General features: G+C 42.6%; 1 protein-coding gene across 1 annotated transcript in view; it reads right to left on the reverse strand.

Annotated features, from left to right (window-relative positions):
* The window catches only part of Cacna2d4 (calcium voltage-gated channel auxiliary subunit alpha2delta 4), a 106,954-nt gene extending 84,109 nt beyond the window's left edge, over positions 1-22,845 (reverse strand). Inside the window, exons 1-9 of the mRNA XM_071609303.1 lie at positions 22,670-22,845; positions 19,331-19,412; positions 17,657-17,773; positions 17,081-17,140; positions 15,728-15,890; positions 14,615-14,746; positions 2,624-2,684; positions 1,918-2,068; positions 286-360 (exon numbers count right to left, since the gene is read on the reverse strand). Coding sequence (XP_071465404.1) covers positions 286-360; positions 1,918-2,068; positions 2,624-2,684; positions 14,615-14,746; positions 15,728-15,890; positions 17,081-17,140; positions 17,657-17,773; positions 19,331-19,412; positions 22,670-22,845 — 1,017 coding nt within the window. The remainder of the gene's footprint in view (positions 1-285; positions 361-1,917; positions 2,069-2,623; positions 2,685-14,614; positions 14,747-15,727; positions 15,891-17,080; positions 17,141-17,656; positions 17,774-19,330; positions 19,413-22,669) is intronic.
* Positions 22,846-24,860: the final 2,015 nt, after the last annotated feature.

Raw genomic sequence — 24,860 nt, forward strand, 5'->3', positions numbered from 1 at the left:
GACATGGAGAAAGGCCCACACAGGAAGTGAAGGGGGAAACTGAGCCCTGGATCCTCACAGAGAGAGACTCACTTCCCCAAGGAAGGGAGACCCTTTGGACGTGAGGTCTGCTTGCTCACACTTTGATCTGATTAGCAGCAACACATCGATCAGGGTGATTTCCGGGGTGTCTATGAACAGGGTCTGCCATCCTGCTTTCCAAGTAAGCAGAAGGAGCCACGAAGCAGTCTTCACAGACCCTGGTTCTGTCCTGACAAGGGCACAGGGCCACGCGTGGACACTCACCTCTCGGTTGTCTCGATCCGCCTGGACCAGGATCCCTTTAAAACAGGGCTCAATATAATGGACGTAGTCATTGTACTGCAGTCGCGGTGAGGAGGGAGGAGAGAACAAACGGGTCAGGGTGGGAGTCAGGGCCCAGCAACAAGGCTCAGGAAGTCCCAGCTGCTCAGGAGTAGGGTTCACGTGGGCACCTGCGTAGTGTCTCAGGGTGCTCTGTGCTTTTTGCGATTTGTCTGACCAGAGTAACAACAGAGCCTTTGCTTTAAACATTCTCCCTCAAACCTGGCCCTGGTACGCTTCCTCAGTTGGCTGCCTCAGTGACACCTTCCTGAGCCTACAGAGAGACCCTGAAGTTACCGAAAGAATCTCTTTGTTCACTGCCTCCAAAACCAAATGAGGTGCTGGTCTTGCACCAGAATCCCACATGCGGGTCCCTCCTTAAGGGGCCTGAGTAGGAGATTAAAAGATGTGCTGTTTTATCTTTGCCCTGCCCTGCATTTATGCAGAGGGTCCTTTAACTATCAGCAGTGGGAGGAGTAAGGAGAAAAATGAATCATCACTGCTCCCCTTTTCTTAATTACCCCACTCCTCACAATTGGAATACAAATTTTCAAGGTGTCCCTAATCCACCTTCTGCTTAAGTAAGGGACTGTGATGACATCACAGCAGAGCTGCATGGGTTCTGGGGACTCTGGGGTGATGCTTCCCTCTTTAGTTACTTCATGGCAGCTGGGGAAGCAGGACAGGAGGCGGGAGAAAAGGACTGGGCAGGCTGTGAGAGACGAGGGTGCTGTCCCTCTCCTGTGGAATGTGGGACCTATATTCTGTGGTCCTCCTGTCACTGCTGCAGGTCTGGGGTCAGGGAGGAGAGAAGGGGGCTAGGAGTGATGCAGGTTGGTAAGCTGAGGCCTCGGGGAGCAACTCAGGGCCTGGGGGGCATCCTCACACCCCAACATGGTCATTGAGAAGTTAGACAACTTTTTCTTGACATTTCTTTACTAAGTCAACTCTAGTAAAGAAGAGAAATGCCAGTAGTGTGGTAGACTGGTAGAGGAGGTTTTTGGATCATGTAGCCCTCAAAAGAATACCCCACGGTGTGTGTCTGTTGAGGGCTGAGCTGGCCAACCCCTTTCATTGGATTTTTAAATCATTTGCCTCACTTATGTCTCCCCTCTTCTTTCCCCCACTGTGTCTGGATTTGGTGGGATAAAGGAAGTGGGAGAACTGGAATTGTCAGAGAGGAAGAACCAGGGATCATTTGTCCTCCAGCAGCATGGGAGGCTGTTCAGGGACAGGCATTATTCAAGAGCACGTGGATGTGAATAAAGTAGGTCTAACTTGGCCAGTGCTTCTTAACCAGTATCGGATCTAGAGTCCTCTGAAAAACTAACAAAAGATATGGACTCAGAAAACCAGATGTGTACATTTTACATAAGATTTTAGAAACTTCCCAGACTTCCTGAAGCCCATCCTTAGGCGAACCATGCACCTTATGTTGGGGGCCCCAGTTACAGAGGAAATAATTTTTGCCTGATAAGAGGCATCCACTGGCTGTAAGTTAAAGTCCTGACACAGATGGAGGAAAGTTTTCCTAGAGCAAGTGAGAGCTACCCCAGCACAGGGAGGCACATTTACCGCAATGATATTAACAAAGTCATTCTCTCCCAGGGTGTCCAAGATGGTGATGATGGTGTGCTTGGCAATAGCCATCCTCAGCCCCTTCATGCTGCCGCTTATGTCCACCAAGATCACTATGTCCTTGGGAGAAGTAGCAGCTTGTATGTACCTTTAGCAGAAAGAAAGGGACAGGTCAGAAAAAACACTTGACCAAGGGCCTTCAGCTATTTCTATTTAGATTCTGCCCCAAGGTCAGTCCATGTCCCCTCAGTGACAGGTTTTATCATGCCCCATAATCACTGGACTCTGAAGCCATTCAGGGAAGTGAAATGTGTCCACTTGATGGGACTGGTCAAGTCCCTCATCCTTTTTGACTTAGACCAGCGAGGACCCCTGAGAGGCTGGCAGCAGGAAAGGGAGAAAGAAGTAGATTCCAGCCTGGGGTAGGTTACAGGTCTGCCAGAAAGAGGGTGTTGAGAGAGAGGAGAACGTAACACAGGGTAGAGTTGGGACAGCCCAGTGTCCTGGAAGGGGGTCTGGTTTGGAGAGACACTACAATCCATGCTGGAGCACACATGGCTGTGGACGGAGGAGTCCAGCTACCCTAACTCTTCCTGCTCTTGTGTGGAATTAGGCTTCTACATACCCAAGGCCTTGGGTGGTGCTGGGGAGGGTGGGGACCATGAGTGGAGCAAAACCAAAGCACTTCCCTGTGAGCTCTTACCAGCCACGGTTTCGACAGTCGAAGGTAATGACTCCATTCTCATCCGGTGTCCATTTTATACCTGGGGAAATCAAGGCTGGTTCTTTGACTAGCTCAGTGAGGTCACCCCAGAGCCCCTGGCTGGGTGCTAAGTCCCAGGACAGTTAGGATTCCCAGGGCAGGACCTGCTTTGGACATGGGCAGGAAGACAAGGAGCACCTGACCACATCCTACAAACTGAGGCAGCTGGAAAGGAGATACCACCCAAAATTCAAAGGGCCAAAATTGGGAATAAGTTCACAGACAGAAAGGGCCCCTATACGTGGGGCCTTGGGCTTTTTGTGAGGCTCAATGTCCTATCAAATAGTGGAAGGGGAAGCTCTGGAATGGTGTGATTTTAACATCCATTACCATCTAGCAAAGTATGGACAAAGAGAAGAAAGAGCCAGGCGCTTTGGCTTCTGCTCTGTATTCAGGTTAAGCTCATTAGCACTCCTCCCTGGACTGGGAGAAATGATGTGACTGCACGATTATAAGCTACTTGAAGTCAGGGATTCCTGGACCAAGCAGAGCTCATAATGTCTGTCACCTGAATGAAAGAATGAACGGATGGCCAGCCATCAAAGACGTTGCTTTGACCACTAGTAGAGAACCTGGGATAAATTTGTTCTATTCATCTAACCCAACATTTAGATAAAGACACACAAAGCACAGAAAACACTAATGTGATCCACAATAAAAATCTCTCTTTGGAGTGACTTTCACAATTTGGAACAGAGGGTTCAAAATAAGATTTAAAAATTGTAATTATTGAAATTGTAATATATTGTGCTTGCACTAGAAAAGAAAATGTGGTGGTATCATGACTATCTAGAAGCTTCAAGGGATCTTCTAATTTCACAGTAGTTTTACTTTAGATATGATGTGCCCTTTCAGACACTGCTGGATTACAAGGGTAGAAAGAGGATTCAGGGCCCTTTGAGTGAGAGGCAGCAAAACTAAGAGCCCAGGAATTACAGAAGTCGAAACCACCAAATACAAAATAAAGGATAGGTGTGTTTGAGAAATCACAAAGAATGTTCAATAAGAGAAGATCAGTAATGAAGAAATAGTCTTAAAAATATAGAACTTTGAGAAATGAAGAAAATATTTAGGTAAAAAAAATTAAGTGGCTAGCGAATTATTCATAGGTAAAGAGAAAATTCACTCAGTTAAAGGAGTTATCCAGAATTGTATACAGGGTAGAATGAAAAGGTCTAATACATGTCTGATTGGAGACACAGAAAGAGGAAAGTTTGAGAAGGATAACTTTAAAGAAATTATGTTGGCAAATGTTCTAGAGCTGATAAAACAACTCCTCAGACCAGGGACCACAAAAGATCCCAAGCAGGACGAATAAAAAGACAATATTACTCAGCCATAAAATATGAAATGAAATTATGGCATTTGCCAGAAAATGGATGAAACTGGAGACTATCATGTTAAGAGGAATAAGCCAAATGTTCTCTCTGATATGTGGCCAAATGTTCTCTCTGATATGGGATGCTAACACACAATAAGAGAGGAGAGGGAAGAATAGAAGTTCATTAGACAAAAGGGAATGAAGGGAAGGAAGTGGGGATGGGAATGAGAAAGACAGAAGAATGAATCGGACATAACTTTTCTATGCTCATATATGAATACATGACCAGCATAACTCCATATCATGTAACCACAAAAATGGGAAGTTATATTCCATGTTCGTATGCTATGTCAAAATACGTCCTACTGTCATGTACAACTAGAAAGAAGAAATAAATAATCTAGTTAATAAAAAACAAACAAACAAACAAGACACTCACACACACTTAGTGAAACTGCAGAACTTCAAAAGCAAATAAATACATATCTTGAAAAAAGCCACAAAGACCAAAACACTAAAAAACAAATGCCAAATGTCTTCTTTGATATAAGGAGAGTAACTAAGAACAGAGTAGGGACGAAGAGCAGGAGAAGAAGATTAACATTAAATAGGGATGAGAGGTGGGAGGGAAAGGGAGAGAGAAGGGAAATTGCATGGAAATGGAAGGAGACCCTCAGGGTTATACAAAAGTACATACAAGAGGAAGTGAGGGGAAAGGGAAAAATAATACAAGGGGGAGAAATGAATGACAGTAGAGGGGGTAGAGAGAGAAGAGGGGAGGGGAGGGGAGGGGGGATAGTAGAGGATAGGAAAGGCAGCAGAACACAACAGACACTAGTATGGCAATATGTAAATCAATGGATGTGTAACTGATGTGATTCTGCAATCTGTATATGGGGTAAAAATGGGAGTTCATAACCCACTTGAATCAAAGTGTGAAATATGATATATCAAGAAATTTGTAATGTTTTGAACAACCAACAATAAAAAAATTAAAAAAAAAAAAAGACCAAAACACTCAACCCTGGTGGAAGCCACAAGCCAGAAGCAACCAAACAAAAAACCAAACAAATAAAAAAGAAACCCATCACCACCACCCCAAACAACAAAAGCCAGTCTTAAATGTTGAGAGAAAAGAAGTTAATTTAGAATTGCACTCCCAGCAAAAACATCATTCAAGAATGAGGACCAGGGTCTGGGGCTGGGGCTCAGAGGTAGAGGGCTCACCTTGCACGTGGGAGGTGCTGAGTTCGATCCTCAGCACCACATAAAAATAAATAAATAAAATAAAGGTACTGTGTCCAACTACAACTAAAAATATATTTTAAAAAGAATGAGGAGAAAAAAAGCATCCGTAGGTAAACACAATGGGCAGAGCAGGCTGGGTCAGCTCTGTGAACATCAGACAAAGGAGATTTACAATGAAATGTGTCACAAGTGCTAATGAAATGAAGCAGACCAAAAAATGAACAGAGACAGAAAATTTAGTCAGTACTATTTCAGTCGGTGACCAAAATACCCAACCAGAACAACTTAGAAAAGTTGATTTCGACTCCTGGTTTCAGAAATTCAGTCCATGGTTGGCTGACTGCTGTGCTCTGAGCCTGAGGTGAGGCAGAACATTATCACAGAGCAGAGTGGGGAGGGGGATCGAGGCACCAGAAACGAGATATAAACCCCAAAGGAATGTCTCCAGAGGCTCACTTCCTCTAGTCATACCCTACTTGCCACTCAGTACAGAAGACCAAAGTGGAGTGACAGTTGCCAGAGGCTGAGGGGAAGAAATAACAGAGAGTCAATATTCAATGAGCCTAGAACTAAAGCTTTGCAAAATGAAAAGGGTTCTGGAGATGGATGGTGTTGATGGTTGTACAGTGACAGCACACTCAACCCCAGTATGCGCTTGAAAATGTACTCAAAGATGAAAGATATAGAACATTTTATGTTATGTATATTTTTCCTCAATTTAAAAATTAAAAAAATCACAAACTCTATACCGATCAAAACTTGTGAGAGCAGCAAAAGTAGAGCTTCGGGTGGTGGGGTACAACCTTAATACTTATTTTAGAAACACAGAAAGGCTAAAAATTTAACTAGGTGTCCATTTAAGAGGTTAGGAGGAAGAACAGCTGAATAAATCCAAAGAAAGGGAAAGCAGAAAAAAATTTAGATCAGAAAGTTAGAGCCAAAATAGATCAAATATGAAACAAAGAACTAATAGAGAACAACCAACAAAAACAAAAGATGATTCCTGAAAAGACTAACAAATAGAGAAACCAATGGAAAATTATGAAAAATACATATAATTATACAAAAAAGATACATAATAATAGATATAGCAGAGATTTAAAAGAGAATAATAGATTCATATGAATAAATCTGAAAACTCAGATGAAATGAATGGATTCTGAATAAAAGTATTTCATTAAATTTTAGGAAGAAATAGAAAGTCATATTAATGTTTCAAGTATTAACTAAATTGAAGTGATAATTTTATATCCCCATATAGAAAACTTCAGGCCAATGTAGTTTTATAGATAACTTCTATGAAACTTTCAAAGAAGAGATCTTATTCAAATTCTTCCCAAAGCCAGAAAAAAGAGAGAATGCACTCCAATTTATTTTACAAAGCTAGTATAACTTTGAAAATCCAACATGTACAGAAAGAAAAATTAGAAGACCATTTCACTTGTAAATATAGACACAAAAATCCTCTCCTTTTTTTTTTTTTTTAATGAAGCTGGGAATTGAAGCCAGGGTCTTGTGCATGACGGACAAGTGCTCTACCATTGAGCTATGCCCCCAGCCCTAGATGCAAAAAACCTAAACAAAATATTAATAAACTGCCAGGCACTGAGGCACACGCCTGTAATTCCAGTGGCCTGGGAGGCTGAGGCAGGAGTATCATGAGTTCAAAACCAGCCTCAGCAAAAGTGAGGCACTAAGCAACTCAGTGAGACCCTGTCTCTAAATAAAGTACAAAATAGGGCTGGGGTTGTGGCTCAGTGGTTGAATGCCCCTGAGTTCAGTCCCTGGGACCTAATAATAACAACAACAATAATAAACACAACCAATGTATAAAAGGATTTACTATAATCAAGTTAGGGTAGTCATAGGAAGGCAAGGATAGATTCACATGAGAAAATTCAATAGTTAAGTGGGCAAAATATAATATGTATTTCACAGAAGAGGAAGAACAAGGAGCTAATAACATAAAATGGTGCTCTACTTCATGAGTGACCAGGGAAATGCAAAGTCAAACCACAGTGAAATGCCATTTTTTTTTTACTAAAAATTCATCAACAAAAATTTTAAAATTTAATGATATCCAGAATTAAAGAAGATGTGGATCTCTTAGTCATTGCTTATTGGAATGTAATTGGTACAAGTTTCTGAAACACAATTTGAAATTTTTTGTCAAAGGTGAACATTCATATATCTTAAAACTTAGCAAGGAGCTGGGGTTGTGGCTCAGTGGTAGGGCGTTTGCCTAGCATGTGTGAGGCACTGGGTTTGGTTCTCATCCCCACATATAAACAAATTAATTAAATAAAGGTCCATTAATAAAAAAAAACTTAGCAATTTTATTCCTAGGTATAAAACTAAGGGAAACTCTTATATCTCATGATATAATATACCTCAGGAGACAAGAGTCTTTATAACAATATTGCTTATAAAAATGAAAAACAAAGATGGGAAGCAATTCATATAGGATCAAAAGGATGGATAAACTGTGACAAAGAAGATGTGACAATACAGATGAAGAAGCAAGCTCCAAATATCCATATACTAAACTAGTTTTATGTATTTCAAAGAACAAGCAAAGCAGAAAGAGGATTCTGGAAGATGGCAGAGTAGGCAGCACCAGAAATCCATCTCCCTATCTAGGGAAGAATCTGTGCTGGTAGAATCTGTCGTAACTATTTTGGAACTTTGGTGTCTATTAAAGGCTTGCAACTTGTAGGGGAAGTCTTTGATAGTAGATTGCAGTTAATTTCTCTCAATTTTAGCTCCTAGCATAATAGCAGCTATCCACCCCCAACAACCCATCCCCTGGCTCTGTGGCAGGCAGCTGTGCATGTGTTCTCAGAGCAGCTTGTACACAGCTTGCAGGAGCCACCATGGGCAAAAATGGACCCTGTTGTATATGGACCCTGCATATATGAAGTTCCTCCTTATCAGCAAATACTTTAAATATATGCATATATGAAGAAAATTATTCCTGACCATGCCTGCCCAGGAAAATGCTCAGAAGAGACTGAGAAGACCTTAAATTTACACCTCAGGCTGATCTTCATCCCAGAGAACCTACCAAAAAATGAACAAACAACAAGCACACAGTCAAACAAGCCAAAAACCATCACTAAAACAATAGTAAAACCCTGGATAAGGGAGAGAGTCTAGTTTTCAGGATTATCACACTGTTAGATTTAAATGTTCAGTTTTCAATTAAAAAAAATCACTGGGTATACAAAGAAATAAGAAAGTGTGGCTCAGTCAAGGGGAAAAAACTGTCTGAAAAATATCCAATGCAAATCTATTAGACAAAGACTTTACAACTATCTTCAAGATGCTCAAAGAACTAAAAGAAGATGGGGAGAAAGTCAAGAGACAATATATAAACAAAATGGAAGTATCGGTAAAGAGATAGAAAATCTAAAGAAAAATTTAAAAAAAGAAATTCTAGAACTGAGACTGTAATAACTGAAATGAAAAATTCGCTAGAAGGATTTAAAGGAAATTTTGAGCAGGAAGAAAATAAAACTAGTGAAATTAAGATGGGACAATGAAAATCATTGAGCCTAAGGGACAGATAGAAAAAAAGGTTGAATAAAAATGAACAGAGTCTCAGGACTCTGTTCAAGTTGGGACTCCATCAAGTTGACCAACATCACTGGGGAGTATCCCAGAAGTAGAAGAGTAAGAGAGCAGGTAAAAGAGAGTACTTGAAGAAACAACAGTTGAACACTTTCCAAATTGGATGAAAGACATGAATATAAACATCCAGGAAGTTCAACAAACTAAGTAAGATGAATTCAAAGAGATCTATATTAAGACACATTATAATCTAGTTTTCAAAAAGCAAAGAAAAAGAGAGAATCTTAAAAGCAGCAGAGAAATTAAGACATTCCCATAACTGAGGGAGCTGGTCATTACTAGACATCCCCTGCAAGAAATGCTCCATGGAGTCCTGCAAAGTGAAATGAAAGGGCACTAGACAGGACTTGAAGCCATTTGGATAAAGACCTCAATAAAAGTAAAGACAAAGGCAACCATAAAACTAGTACTTAACACTAGTTTGAACTCTACTCTTTGTTTTCTGCATGATTTAAAAGCCCAATAAAATTTAAAAAAAATTATTAGTCTAAAACAAGTATTATTATGACTTTGGCAATTCCACATTGGGTTTTCTACATAATTTAAGAGACTAATTCCTTTAAAAGAATTATTGATTTATTTTGAGGCACATGATGTATAAAGATGTAATTTTGTGGCATCACCCACCAAAGGGGTGGAAAGGGAGCTATAAATGATCAGGGTTTTGTATGTTATTGAAGTTCATCTGGTATAAATTTAAATTGGAATATTATAAACTTGGGGTGTTAACTGTAATCCCACTTGTAACCACCAACAAAATGGTTATAGAATATGTACAAAAGAAAATGAAAACAGAATTTAAAAGATCAACTAAACATAAAACAAGACAGTAATGCAGGAAATGAGGACAAAAAATTATAAGGAATATAGAAAACAAATAGAAAAAAGATAAGGATATAGCAAAATGATAAAATTTCCTCCTTATTAGCAAATATTTAAATATAAATGGATTAAACTCACCAACCAAAAGATGGAGGTTAACAGCTTGGATAAAAACATGATCCAACTATTTGCTGCCTATAAGAGACTTCAGATCCAAAGACACAAATAGGTGAAAGTGAAAGAATGAAAAGAGATAGTCACAAAAATAGTATCCAAAAATGATCAAGATTGGTATATAGTATTAAACAAAAATAATTTAAACTAAAAAGTTTATGAGACAGAGAATAATAATATATATTAATAAAAGGTTTAGTACAGCAAGAAGATACAACAGTTGTAAATATGCACCTAATAGATCATTAAAGCACATGAAGCAGACACTGACAGAATTGAAGGGAGACGTAGACAGCTCAACAGAGACTTCAATACTCAACCACACAGAAGGTAAAAGGAAAATAGAGGACTTACACAACATAATAACTCAGCTGAGTCTAACACACATATACAGAACATTCTACCACCAACATACTCTTCTCAAGTGCACCTGGGACACTTTCTAAGATAGACTATATGTTGTTAGGTCATAAGTTTAGTCTCAGTAGATTTTAAAAAATAGCTAATATACAAGGTATTTTTTTTAACCACAATGGAATGAAGTTAGAAATCAATAACAAAAATTAACTAGAAAAATCGCAAGTTTGTGGAAATGAAATAATACACTCTTAAAGAACAAATGGGTCAAAAAATTAGAATAAAACAAAAGAATGAAAATGAAAACAGCAATTAGAGCTTATGGGTTAAAGTGAAGGCAATGCTAAACGGGAAATTTATAGCTATTAGGAAATAAGTGAACTAAAAAGTGGATTCTTTGTAAGATCAACAAAACTGACAAAGCTTTATTTAATGATAGGACTAAGAAAAAGAAGACTCAAGATATTAAAATTAGAAATGAAAGTGGGGATTTTATTACCAATTCTATAGAAATAAAATGATTGTAAGAGAAGGTTATGCACAATTGTTTACCAACAAATTGGATAGCTTAGATGAAATGGACAAATTCCTAGAAACAGAAAACCGACTAAGACTAAATTATGAAGAAGTGTGAAATATGACCCAACCTATAACTAATAAGGGGATTTAATAAAAAATTAAAAATCTCCCCACAAAGTAAAGCTCTGGACCTGATGGCTTCACTGGTAAATACGGCCACATGCAAAAAAACCCATACCAATACACAAAAAAACTTTGAAAAATTGAAAAGAAGAAAATACTTTTTAACTTTTCTGTAAGGCCAAAATTACCTTAATCCAAAGTCAGAAAAGATATCATGAGAAAAGAAATCTACAGAGCAATATTCCTTAACACTGATGTAAAACTCATCAATAAAATACTAGGAAAGAACCAAATAAACAACAAAACAAAACAAATTCAGCAGCACATTAAGAGTTTATGCCAAGGATTCATTTCTGAGATGCAAAGATTTTTCAACATACAATAATTGACCACTGTAATATACCACATTAACAGAATGAAGAAAAAAAATCCACAAGATCATCTCAATTAATGCAGAGAAAGCATTTGACAAAACCCAACACCCTTTTATCATAAGAAAGACTCAGTAACTAGCAATAGAAGGAAACTACTTCAACATAATAAAAGCCATATATGAAAAAAGCCACACAGTCAACAGCACACTTGGTGAAAAATGGAAAGCTTTTTCTCTAAGATCAGATATAAAACAAATAATTCTGATTTTTCCATTTCTGTTCAACACAGTACTAGAAGCTCTAACCAAAATAAGTAGGCAAGAAAAAGAAGCAAAAAAAAAAAAAAACATACAAGGCAGAAAAATAAAATTATCTCTTTTCACAGACTGTATGATCTTATATGTAGAAAGCCCTAAAGGTTCCCTCTCTCTCTCTCTCTCTCTCTCTCTCTCTCTCACACACACACACACACACACACACACACACACACAGTTAGACTGAATAAATAAATTCGGAAAATTGCGGGATACAAAGTCAGTTGAATTTCTATTAATTAATAATGAACAATCTGGAAAGAAAGTTACCAAAATGTTTATATTTACAATAGCATCAAAAAGAATAAAATAGGAATTAACCAATAAGGTGAAAGATTCATTTTGTACAATGAAAATTGCAAATATTTCTGAAATAAATTAAAGACAGGGATGGGAATAGGAAAGACAGAATGAATTGGACATAACTTTCCCATATTCATATATGAATACATGACCAATGAAACTCCATATCATGTACCACCAAAAGAATTGGATCCTAATTAGAATAAGTTATATACTCCATGTATGTATAATATGTCAAAACATACTATACTGTCATGTATATCTAAAAAGAACAAATATTTTAAAACTCAAAAAAAATTTTTAAAAAGAAATTAAAGACAGAGATAAATGGAAACACACGCCCTCTTCATGGACTGGAATATTAAGATGTCAACAATACCCAATCTCCTGATTCAGTGCAGTCTCCCTCAAAATCTCAATGACATTTTTTTTGCAGAAATTGAAAAACCCAATTTAAAATCAGCATACTATAGTGTTGCAGCCACATCAATGTGGCTAAATTCACAATAGCCAAACTATGGAACCAACATAGATGTCCTTCAACAGATGAATGGATAAAGAAAATGTGGCATATATTCACAGTTGAATATTACTTAGCCTTAAAGAAGAGTGAAATGATGGCATTTGCAGGTAAATGGATGGAGCTGGAGAATATCATGCTAAGTGAAATAAGCCAATCCAAAAAACCAAAGACTGAATTTTTTCTCTGATATATGGATGTTAATTCACACTAATTGGGGGTGGCTAGGGAAAAATAGAGGTACTTTGGATTAGGTAGAGAGGAGTGAAGGGAGGGGAGGGGACATGGGGGTAGCAAGGATGGTAGAATGAAACATACATTATTATCCTATGTGCATATATGACTATAGACTGGTGTGATTCAACGTCATGTACAAGCAGAAGAATGAGAAGTTATACTCCATTTATGTATGATGTATCAAAATGTATTCTATGGTCATGTATAACTAATTAGAACAAATTAAAAAATCTAAAAAAAATCCCATCCTAAAATTCATAAGGAATCTCAAGGGATTTCAAATAACTGAAATAATCTTGAAGAACAAACTGAAAGAGTCACATTTCCTGGTTTTTGAAACTTCCTACAAGGTCACAGTAATCAAAACTGCATGTTATTGGCAAACAGCTATGAAATGGAATAGAGAGCCCAGAAATAAACCCTTCTCGTATGATTAAATCATTTTGATCAAGGCACTAAGACCATGCAATGAGGGAAGGGCATTCTTTTCAACAAATGGTTTGGGCAAACTGCATATCCACATGCAGAGGAATGAAGCTGGACCCTTATCCAACATCATCAACACAAATTATTTCTAAATGGGTAAAACACTTAAGTATAAACCTACAACTATAAAATTCTCAGTGTGGGGGCTGGGGATGTGGCTCAAGTGGTAACACGCTTGCCTGGCATGTGTAGGGCACTGGGTTCCATCCTCAGCACCACATAAAAATAAAATAAAGATGTTGTGTCCTCCAAAAACTAAAAAATAAACATTAAAAAATTCTCTCTCTCTCTCTCTCTCTCTCTCTCTTTAAAAAAAAATTTCTCAGTGTGGCTTTGTTGTGCCTTGGTAATTTCTTTCTATTGTTTTCTATTGCTTGGTAGAAAACAGAGGAAAATCTTCATTACATTGGCCTCAGCAATGATATTTTGGGTATGACACCAAAGTCGAGACAAAAAGAAAAAAACAGACAAATTGGGCTTTGTGAAAGATTTTTAAATTTGTCCATCAAAAGACTCTCTCAACAGGTTAGAAAGCAACCCACAAAATGAGGGAGAATGTTTGCAAACCACATGTCTGATCAGGGATTAGTATTTCAAATGTATAGAGAACCCCTAAAACTCAACAACAACAGCAAACAACCCAATTGAAAAATGGATAAAGCATTTGAATAGACATTTATCTAAAGGAAGAAGATATACAAATGACTAATAAGCACATTAAAAATGCTTGAAATCATTAATCATTAAGGAACTGCAAATCAAAACCACAATGAGATACCATATCACGTCTATTACCCCTGCCATCCTGATACAGGTGACAAGTGTTAGCATGAAGGTGGAGAAATGACCACCCTGTCACTCTCGATGGGAATGGAAAATAGTACAGCCTTATAGAAAAAGTATGATGGTTCCTCAAAAAATTTAAAAAAGAATTACCATATGACCCAGCAATTTCACTTCTGGAGCTACATCCCCAGTCCTTTCTGTTTGAGTTTATACCCCAAAGAATCGAAATTAGCATCTCAAAGAGATATCTGTACACCACTTTTCTTATCAGCATTAGTCACATAGCCAGAAGGTGGAAGGAGCCCAAGTGTGCATTGAAGGATGAATGGATACACAAATATATCACATATGGACAATGGAAAGTTATTCAGCTTTAAAAAGGAAAAGAATTCTGACACATACTACAACACAGATAAATCTTAGGGGCATTAGGCTGAGCAAAGTAAGTCAAGCATGAAAAGACAAATGCTATGTGATTTCATTTCTGTGAGGCACCTAGAGTAGTCCAAATCATACAGAGAGACTGTAGAGTGATGGTAGCCGGTGGCTGGGGTGCAAAGGGGAGAATGAGGAGTTACTGGTATTGGGAGTACAGTTTCTGTTTATAAGATGGAGAGAGCTGGTGATGGCCGCACAACCCAATTTACTGAGGGGCTAAGCCCCAGGGTTCCAGAGAACAAGCCCAGAAGATCATGGAAATGCCACCAATGTCCTCACCTGGATAGATCCTGAAGAATCCAGTTGCGCTGCCAAAATACTGCCAGGTCAATGTAGGGTCTCTCTGAAAATTCTCCACAAAAACAGGGTTCAGGGCTTCAGACATGTAGACTCCATTTAAAATATCTGGATCTGAAGGGCAAGATGATAGAAAGAACTTCAGGGGTGACTAAGGTGCAAGCAGAAGTAGCCAAATCCTCACATGATAAATGGACATGCGCATGCACACACACACACACACACACACACACACACACCCTCTAGTCCAGAAACTGAGTTCTTTCCCTACTATGGTACTATGGTTTGGATGTATTTGAGGGTGTCCTCAAAGGTTCATATGCTACAAGTTTGGCCTCCAATGCAGCAATTTGAGAGATGGTGGAGTTTGGTGGGAAGCAATTGAGTTACTGAGGGCACTGCCTTGGGAAGGAATTTTTGTAGTTCTTATATGGCCCTGGTTGGTTCTTAAAGGGGATTTTTATAAAAGAACAAGATTGGCTCCTCCCTACTCTTTTTTTTTTTTTTTTTTTTTTTGGTACTGGGATTAAACCCAGGGATGCTCTACCACTGAGATACACCCCCAGGTCTTTTTATTTTTTATTTTGAGACAGGGTCTTGCTAAGTTGCTTAGGGCTTCACTAAGTTGCTGAGACTGGTCTTAAACTTGTGATCCTCCCAAGTCTCTGGGATTACAGGCATGCACCACCATGACCAGCTCCTCCCCACTCTTTGACTTCCAGTCTCATGGGCACTTCCACCATGATGCCATCCACCATGATATGACACAGTCTGGCCCCCAGCCCAGTGCCAGTACTATGTTGTTTGGACTTTTAGCTTTCAAAAATGTGAGCTAAGTAAACTTCTTTTCTTTATAAGTTACTCGGTCTCAGATATCTTGTTCTACCAATGAAAACAGACCAATACACCATACTGTGTAGAATAATTTCTTTACTCATCCTTAGTTAAGGAGATTGGAGAGACAATTTATAGCCTGCAGTGCTACTCAGGCAAAGGAGGCAAATTCGTTGATAACACCAGTATCACCACCCCCACCCTCACAACTACCAAAATAGTTCCAAGAGAGTGATAGCCCATGGGAGCTGTGGTGGCAACCTTTGTTGTACACGTTGGTGGGCAGCTGCACATTGCTGATGGAGGTGTTCACACGCAGATTGCTGAAGTGTGCGTTGGACTCCAGGACAAACTCGGCTCCCAGCTCCACATAGTTGCCATTCTCATCCTTCTCATTGATCAAGACTGAGTTGTAGTAGTCAAACTAGGGACAGAGGGGCATCAACCCAAGAGAAACAGAAGACACGGGGGACACTGAGTCAGAGAGAAGGAAATGACTAAGTCAGAAGGATGTGAAAGAGAACTGGACAAACTGGTGGCCAAGTTCAGGGTGATGTGGGGACGACACATGTCCAGATAATTGGAGCTGAGGACACTTCAGAGTAGTTTTTGGTGTAACTTGTCCTGATTATTGCCAGGTTGTCTGCTTGGTTTAGTGTGGGTCAGAGACAGAGTCAGAGGCAAGCAGATAGAGATTCAAGGAGAGATAGAGACAAAGAGCCTCATCAACACCATTAGTTTTCTTCAGGGTGGGAAGGGTGCTGGAGACCAGAATGGCGCCCAGGTGGCCCTGTGCCCTCAGCCTGTGGTTCCCATGTACCTCTCTGAGGGACAGTGGTCTTATTTCTGTCTCTTCCACAAAGTGTGGGAGGGTCCACTTGGATTAGTACCCATAGATCCATAACCACCCTGGCCTCCCATTTCCTCCATACTACAGGGTCACACCCCTGTGGGGTGTGCAACACCTCACACCCCTCCAAGCTCCAGCTCCCAACGCTGCAGCCAGCATTAACTTTCTAAAGCCCATGTCCAGTCATGTCTCCCCTAGCTCCCTCCCTCCAGGCTTACCATTCCTTGCAGAAGGAAAATCAGATCCTGAGCCTGGCATTCAAGGTTCCTACCATATCTCCCATCACCTCTCCAAGGCCATGTTCTGAGTCGCCTTTCTCTGGACACAAAGCGGGCTACCCACTGCTTCTTTTCTGTCTTCTCTTTTCCCTTAGCCTAACAACTCTCCTCCAGGCCTTGCCTGCCCAAATCCACACAACCTGTGGCAGGCCTTGTGCAGCTGCCTGCAGGAGTTTCTGGTGGCCCTCCCTCATCTAGTCCTCATTCTCCTATTGCCTGGTTGACCTATCCTTGTGGACTGGTCACATGCCTTCCATGAGGGCAATGTGAACTATGAGCTTCCTGAGGTCAAGACTATGCCCACTCTTGAGCTCAGGGCTTGGCTTTGCCCATGGGGGCGTACAGTATGTTTTACAAAATGAGTGGATCACCACTGTATACTCCACCCTTGTATCCAGTATCAGGCAGCTGGATCTAGTCACCCTTGGTGGCCACTGGGCGTGTGGTTGTTAAACCCTCCAGCGCCAGCTCTGGCAGAGGACTTACCACCAGAGATGCGTTGAACTCATGGTTCAGATCTGCCTCCTCAGCAGCCTCCACCAGACTCTAAGGGACAGGAAGGCAAAGGGGACAGAGAATGGGTAAAGGGGGTCATGGGTCCCTAATAGGTTAACCATAGGATTACAATGTACCCCAACAATTCCACTCCTAGCTGCTACCTGAAGCCAAGCACCCTTGCTCTCCTCCTCTCCTCTCTCATTCCTTTGGCCATGAGGAACCACTTTTATGGTCCCCAAGTGATCTGGGGAGCAGAGGTACTTATACTGATGGGCCCTGTGCTAAGGAGACTTTGTCACTAGAATTCCACCAAGCTTAGCCGGGCCAGGTAGGAACAGAATGTCTCCAACCCTGGCATGAAGTGTCTACTTAAGGAATCCTGGTTGGTGTGAACCAATAGATACAGCAGGGCTTGAGAGGCACAGGCCCACACTCCTCTGCGCAGGAATCAGACCATCCCAAACCAGTGCGGTCTCTGAAAGGACTGATAAGACCAGCCACATCCTCTGGGAAGCCCTGAGAACAAAGAGAGAAGAAATGGGGCTGGGAAGTGGGCTGGCAAACCTTGACAGCTTCGACCTTCCTGCGTAGCATGTTCTCCATGTCCTCCGAGAACTTCCTCACCAGCTCCAGGCCATCCACCTCCTCGATCTGCAGACTGGACTCCACATCCTTGTATTTCTGTTCAGGGCAAAGTGGGAGCAATGGGCACACTTTGTTCTGTACGGGGATGCTTGTGCCTGACCACATGTGGCCTCCACCCTCTAGGCAAGTGTATTCCACATGCAAAGCCTGGTTCACTCAGCTGGAGGGAAGGTCAGGCCCTCTCTTCTTTGCATAATAGCACCAATAATAATAATAGCTGCCTCTTTTAAAATGCCCTCAGTCAATGAACTTGACCAAGGTCAATAGCCATTGAGCAGGGCAGCCTGGATGGGACCAAGGCTCCCAGAATTCCATGCCCACTGGAATGGGCATTGAGGATCACTGCCTGACAAACTGTCAGTGAGCCCAGGAGAGCCTGGAGAACTGGGTTCAAATTCACTTTCTGGGCCCAGGAGAGACCATTTCCCACTGAGTATTCATGAATGCCTGTTTAACTAGCTCTTCAGTCTGTTGGCCCTGTGACTTTAGGCAAATCACTCAGTTTCCTCGCCTGTAAGACTGATGTTTCCATGCCTTAGAGAAAGCTCTAGAACGTGGAGACTCTAAAAAATGTTTTTACCTAAAACTGCCACACAATTACTGCTCTGTCTTCCTCACCTGGGGCTGGAGGGTGCAAATGAGAAAATCAAATGAGTTGGTGTTTGCCACATAGGTATTATGAGGGGAAGCTGGGGTCTTAGCTGTCATTGTGGGGGTGGCAAGTGGTGGGGGGTCCAAGTACTGTAGGGAAGGGGAGATAAGAGAGCGAGGACTGCAGTGTGGACACGGGCAGGCATGGAAGCTGCAATTCGGCCTCACTTATGAGATGTGAAGATGCTTCATGGAACTGTGGTGAGAAATCCATTGTGAACATAAAGCTCTGACTGCATGGGAATGATAGAGAAGGTGAGCTATTATTAAAACTGCTCTGGGAGTTTTAACTCCTAGAGAAAATGAAGTTTCTTATTATCTGGCACAAGGACAGGCTAGCCATACATCTGCACAAAAAGAACTGAACAGATAAAGGATGGAGGTGCTGCAGCCCTGTCTCCTCCACGAGGGCTTTCTGCCTGTGGGCTCAGACCACTGCTAGGGCACCACGTGGGCACTCCAGCTCCTGGACATGGCTGTGGGCCTGAGGGCAGGAGGTAAGGACCACTCTTTCTGCCCACCCGCTTCTACCTAGGGCCCTTGCACTGCCCTTTGAGGCTCCACTGCCCCCTCCTCCTGCCTGCCTCCCTCTATCATGTGTTAGACCTGCACCCAAGTCTGCCCACACACTGCTCCCCTTAGTTTTGAGCAGCCTTTCTGCCCACCCAATGAGGCTCTTGCGGGTCTAGTTCCATGTTGACATCAGCTTCCCAAGGAGCTAACTGACCATGCCACCATACTGTCCCCGTTGACTGGCTCTGGAGTTGAGCAAATTATTCACCTCCCTGGGCCTTGGTTTCCTTATCTGAAAATGAGGAATTTGGACTAGATGGTCTCCAAGACCCTTCAAAGTACTGACATTTGAGGACTCTGCTTCTCTACCAGGGAGGAGACCTGACTGACTGCCCTCTGACCTTGACCACCCCATGATCAGTTACTGACCTTCTGCAGCAAGAGGGAGCCGGAGTATCTGGTCATGGTGTCGTACAGGCCCCGGCCAAAGGTTTCTGCCCACAGCTTCACTCTGCCAGGGATGAAAGTCAGTGTGTGTACACAGAGACACAGGCCTCCAGGTGCACACATGTGCAAAGCAAGTGTCTCACACAGACACACACAGGCACAAGCACACAGAAATACACATGATACACACAGAAATCCATGCACAGGTATGGGTAGACACACACGCACACTAACACACACTCAGAAAACACACACACACAGAGCTCTTGTCCCTCTTCCTGGCCCTGAAGCTGCAGCCCTGGCCAAGGCAGAAGACTGGAGAACCCATCAGGGCCAGCAGCTGCACCAGGGTTCAGTGACTCCCGCTGCTTGGCTGGTTCTCCTGTTGAAGATCACAGGACAAATGAGTCTACAACCAAGTTTGACCCCAAGGCCTCTGGAGCTCTGTTTTTTTTTTTTTTTTTTTTTTTGAGTAGAAAAAGGGGAGGAGAGGAAGGGAAGAGGTGATGCACAGGTTCAGGCAGGGTGGGAAAGACCCCAAGAACAAAACTGGAACTTCCTGGGCACAGCTGCGAGTCTCGATGAGCCATTTATACTTGTGTTTTCTTACTCAAGGTCACTGGGGACCACTGAGCCTTCCTCAGAGATAGCATGAGGAGAGGGGCCAGGGGGAAAGGCTCCAAGTGACTTTCCTGAGGCCCAGGGCAGGGTAGGCTGGAAGGGTGAAAGGAGGCCACACCAAGGTCTTGGGTAGGCTGCTGGTAGGGAAATCCTGACCTCTTCTCCACTCCCCAGAAGTACACTGGGATCCTGATATCTGGGAAGGTCCAGGGGTCCTGAGGTTCTCTAGGTGGAGCAAATGGGATTGGTCTGTGTGATCATTCCAAGATCAGCATTTAATCAGTGACTCAACCAAAATTTATCGAGGTCTTATTATGTGCACAGCCTAGGGTGACACCACAGTGCAAAACCTTCACTCGGGAAACAGCCCTTCCCATATAGATAGCATAATACAAATTTGAAGGGGGTCCCATGGAACTGGGGGAGTGGCAGTTATGGTAAGGGAAGATTTCCTGCGGAGGGGGTATCTGAGGTCAGCGTTATGAGCTTTGGTAGAGCTTAGCCTGGCAAAGAGATTTGGAAGAGGATTCTAGGTAGAGAGTACAGAAGAGCTTGGAAGAATAAAAAGTGATTCCAAGTTTCCAGCTTGGGTTGTTGAGCTCATAGTGGTATCACCAAATAAAAATAAAAAACATCAGGAAGATCAGGAGCACGTTGGGAAGGCGGATGGTGTGACTTGGGTTACAGGGCTGTGGAGCGCCAATGGGTAAATTGTGCACTGCCCAACTCCAGACAGCACCAATCCCGTTTTTATTGAAAGACATGAACTTGAGGTTTAAAACCTCACGTGATATTCAGAAAGAGATGTGCACAGGCATTGGAAATGTGAGTTTCAAGAGACAGGATTGTGAGCCAGTCAGTACATGAGCAGAAATTGCATTCTGAGGGTAGAGGAGTTTTCGCAAGGAGAATGTATAGCATAAGAAGATCCGTGAAAGATGCCAAATGTTGGGGAGTGCCAACAATTTCAGGGGCATGCAGAAGGAAAGGGGCACTTTAAGAAGACAACAAGTAACTCAGAAGCCCCCAGGAAACCAGGAGAGTGTGACAATATGGAAGTCGGGACTTTGGGGTTCAATAAAAGTGGGTAGCATCTAAAGCAACGGGGTCCTGGCAAAACTTAGATTTGGGAGGGCGGCCGGTGAAGACTGGAGGCTGAGTGGAGCTTGACATGAGCGGAGTGAAGGGTCTTTGGGGTGGGAAAGACTGAAAAGAAGAACTCAGCAGGAGAGAGAGGGAAGACACAGGGGAGAGGAGGGTGGGGAGAAGGCTGGGAGGAGGATGTTTGCAGGCTGCGATCTCAGCCTGCTGTTGAGTTTCCTACATAGACTGCCTGCCCTTGGGTTCTCCTCTGCAGAGAACTGGATTCCGGCCATCTGGACTTGGCCCTCAGCCCGTTCCTGGAGTTTGCCTTCTACTATTAATTGGTGTGCATTCTGGGGATGCAAAGTATTAACAGCTCCCCCAGCAACATCAAAGTATTAACATCTTCCTCAGCAACGCGCACCGTTGTAGAGCCGGCAGTGGGTGTCATGGTAAAAAGCAAACCCAGGCTGAGTTCAAATTCTGGCACTTGCATTTACTGGACTTGCAAACTTACAAGAGTATCTAACCTCTCTGAGCCTCTGTACCCTCAAAAGCAAACTAGAAATTATATCACTCATCTCACTGAATTGCGGAAAGGATTACAGGAGTCATGGGTGAAGCACCTAGCACAGTGCTGGGCCGAGAACAAGGAGGGGGATACCACTTGAGGGAAACCAAATCCACTGCTACTCAAGATCAAGTACAAACTCTGTGCATTGTTTGGGCTCCCCCATCCCCACCTCTGTTCAGGCATGTATTTGGTAACTGGATGTACTGATAGCCTGGCTGTCATGCTGGGCTCAGGTGGCTGGACTTAGATGTGGACTGGGAAGTCAACATGTTTAGTCTAGAATGTTCTACTCCCCACATGTAGTGGGAATTCCTAGGACTGAAAAATAAACACTCCAGGGATATCACACAGTAATTTATACCAAGGTGTGAATGACTGACACTAGAGTCTTACCTGGAGCTGGTCTTAATGGTGGGGTATAGAATTAAGGCCTGGAAGGAGGCGAAAAGTCATATAAAGGGAAGAAGGAGGCCACAGGGACAGGAGTGTGAGTCAGCACATGAACAGAAATTGACATTCTGAAGGCAGAGGGACTCTCTCAAGGAGAATGTCTAGCATAAAAAGATCTTTGAGAGATGCCTGATCCTGAACACGCCACCTTCTGTTCGCATGAGCCATTCTGTCAGTTTAGAACTGCCTTCCCCTTTCAGGATGTCACATTACAAGTTTCCCAACAAATCCTCTGGGCAGCCATGACCATCTCTTTAAGGGTCTACACAACACCCCTCCGCGCAGCCTCGTCAGGCGGCCATCCTGGAAAGGGCATCAGCCCTGCAGGGGCTGGACCTGCGACTTGCCATGCTAACAAGGTCAGAGCGGGAAGATCAGTTCTACTTAAAGCCATCAGACTCTGGGGACTCCAAAATCAGCAGAGATTTGGGGAGGAGAGGAGGGCAGGGAAGAAAAGGCCTTGAGAGCAAGACAGTGGGCAGGAGCAGCCCCCAGGAGAGTGGAGAGGGAAGGGAGTAGAGGATGGAGGGGTGCTGTGGGAAGGAAGGGAAGCATAAGGGGTTTTCTGGGGTGAGGCTGAACTTCATGCTTACGTTTCCAGAGGAATCTTGGTCTGACCCCATGTGGGGGCCAGAGAAGTGCTGGACAGCAGCAGCCACAGGATGACTGTGGTCTTCTGCAGGAAGGCCCAGGCTCCTGGCTGCTGATGGCAGGGGGCCCAGTTGTATGTGAAGCCAGGGTTTGGGTAGAACCTGGGTAGCCCAGGCATGGTGATCCTGCTGGGGTCAGGATAGGGGGAGAGGAAAGAGCAGCCCCAGCCCATCAGCTCTCTGGCCTGCCTCCCAGATCCCTGGGAGGTCCAGAGCCTTCGGACTGCAGGACCCTGCAAGCCTAGAGGGCTCAGCCTCTCAGCTGGATCCTGGTAGGGGAGGGCTGCCCCATGGCTGCAGAAGAGCACACCTGACCAGCAGGCCTCCTGGAGAGGTTGTGACAAAATGGGCCTCTCTAATCCTCTGGCCTCTCCTCTAATCCCTGTCTGACAGCAGAGAGGGGGGTGAGCAGAAGGTGTGGGCAGTGACCTCAGCAGGATTACCCTGATCTCAGCTCATTCCATTAGGGGCTGCAGCATATCCTTCTGCTTTAAAGAGGCAGACCTGTACCAACAGAAGAGCTTCTGGACCAAGAGGACCAGGATGCTATGAACCCAGCTAGGGGACAAAGGAAGGGCAGCTGGGTTTGTACAGTGGTCTGATTGACCAAGACTGTAGCAAACCTTCTCTTTGACTTCAGAGCAATCCTAGGAGGACAGAAGCATCAGCCCTGCTTGGCTGGGCCTCCAGAGGCTCTGAGAGCCTGAGATAGGGGTCGGCTCATGTTTCCAAGCCTGCTCCCTTTGGGCTAGGTCACATATAAGGTAATCTATGGGCCCCCACGCCCCACACCTTACATGCTCATGGCTCTGGGAAAGGGACAGGTTTACTGTGAAGTTGATAGTGTTTTAGGTCCTCCCTCTTGCATGGACTCCTCCCTTTCCAGGGAGTTCCTACAGTCAAGTGTTTTTGTAAAATTTACAAAAGTCAGATAGTTTAATCACAATGAGTGAAGTCCCCTGTCTCTGCTTGCTGACTTCTTTGATTGTCCTTTAGTTGGGTTATGTTTGTTTGAATGACTGTGGGCATTTGCACTATCCAGCTCCGTGAAAGTTGAGTTGAGGAAACACTTAATTTGGGCTTAGTGGAATGTAGTTCGGTCACTCACAGTCACTTCCTTGAATAGACAAGTCATCTGCAATCACCCAGGACCATGCCCCCACCCCCAGGTCAAGTTGTATTGCCATGTGAATATGTACTACAGCGCCTACTGCTGGCTATATGTGGTAGGTCAGGGGAAAATAAGGCTCCAGGCCCAGAGCAGAAGCTCATCCAAAGAATCTGGTTCTCCTATAGGCCTAACCAAAACAAGAATTCTCTCCCATTAGGAAAAAGGTTGAGATTGATGGACATAATTGCAATCACACCGTACATTGATTTCTTTTCTGATGGCAATTATGTAAAATAGAATTGATCAACATTTTCATGTTTGTGAAATTGGTGGTGGTACAGTGTGAAGTGAAGCCACACACTATGCATCCCATGTGCTGGACTGCAGCTTCTTCTTAGAGTGACTGATTTGTCTTTCTTGAGGAAATCTGGTGGTTCCAGCAAAATGGTACGCAAAATTGCCACCAACGCAGTAAAATGCTTGAAGAAGCAAGTGTTCTAGTGACAAAACTCCTACACATATTCATCAATAAGTCAATGTTGTAGTATCAGAGGAATCTGGTTACACAGTTATGTGGCTCAATACAATGTGGCAGTGATTTTAAAAATGCATTTGAATTGTTCCTATGAACGCCTTCATTTCAGATTAATGTTGTATAACATTAACATGTCTCAGGACTACAAATCATACATATTTAGTATAAATACTACAGAGGTGTGTTGGGCGGTTTGTACATAAAAGAATATGTACTGTTTCTAGACTTTGTGAGTTTTGTGGACTTCTTCAGCTTCTCAAAATTTGTAATTGGGAATGATTTTTTTAATTATAAATAAATTTTCACCCTTTCAATTTATTTTTTATGACAAAATTATATAACATAAAATTTGTAATTATTAATCATTATAAGGGTGTAACACAGTATTATTAAACACATTCACATTAGTGTGCAACAATCACCACCATCCATTTCCAAACTCTTTCATCTTATAGAACTGAAACTATGTGTCTGCATGTATACATATT

Source organism: Marmota flaviventris, chromosome 3, assembly GCF_047511675.1.
Source record: "Marmota flaviventris isolate mMarFla1 chromosome 3, mMarFla1.hap1, whole genome shotgun sequence".
NCBI classification, from domain to species: domain Eukaryota; kingdom Metazoa; phylum Chordata; class Mammalia; order Rodentia; family Sciuridae; genus Marmota; species Marmota flaviventris.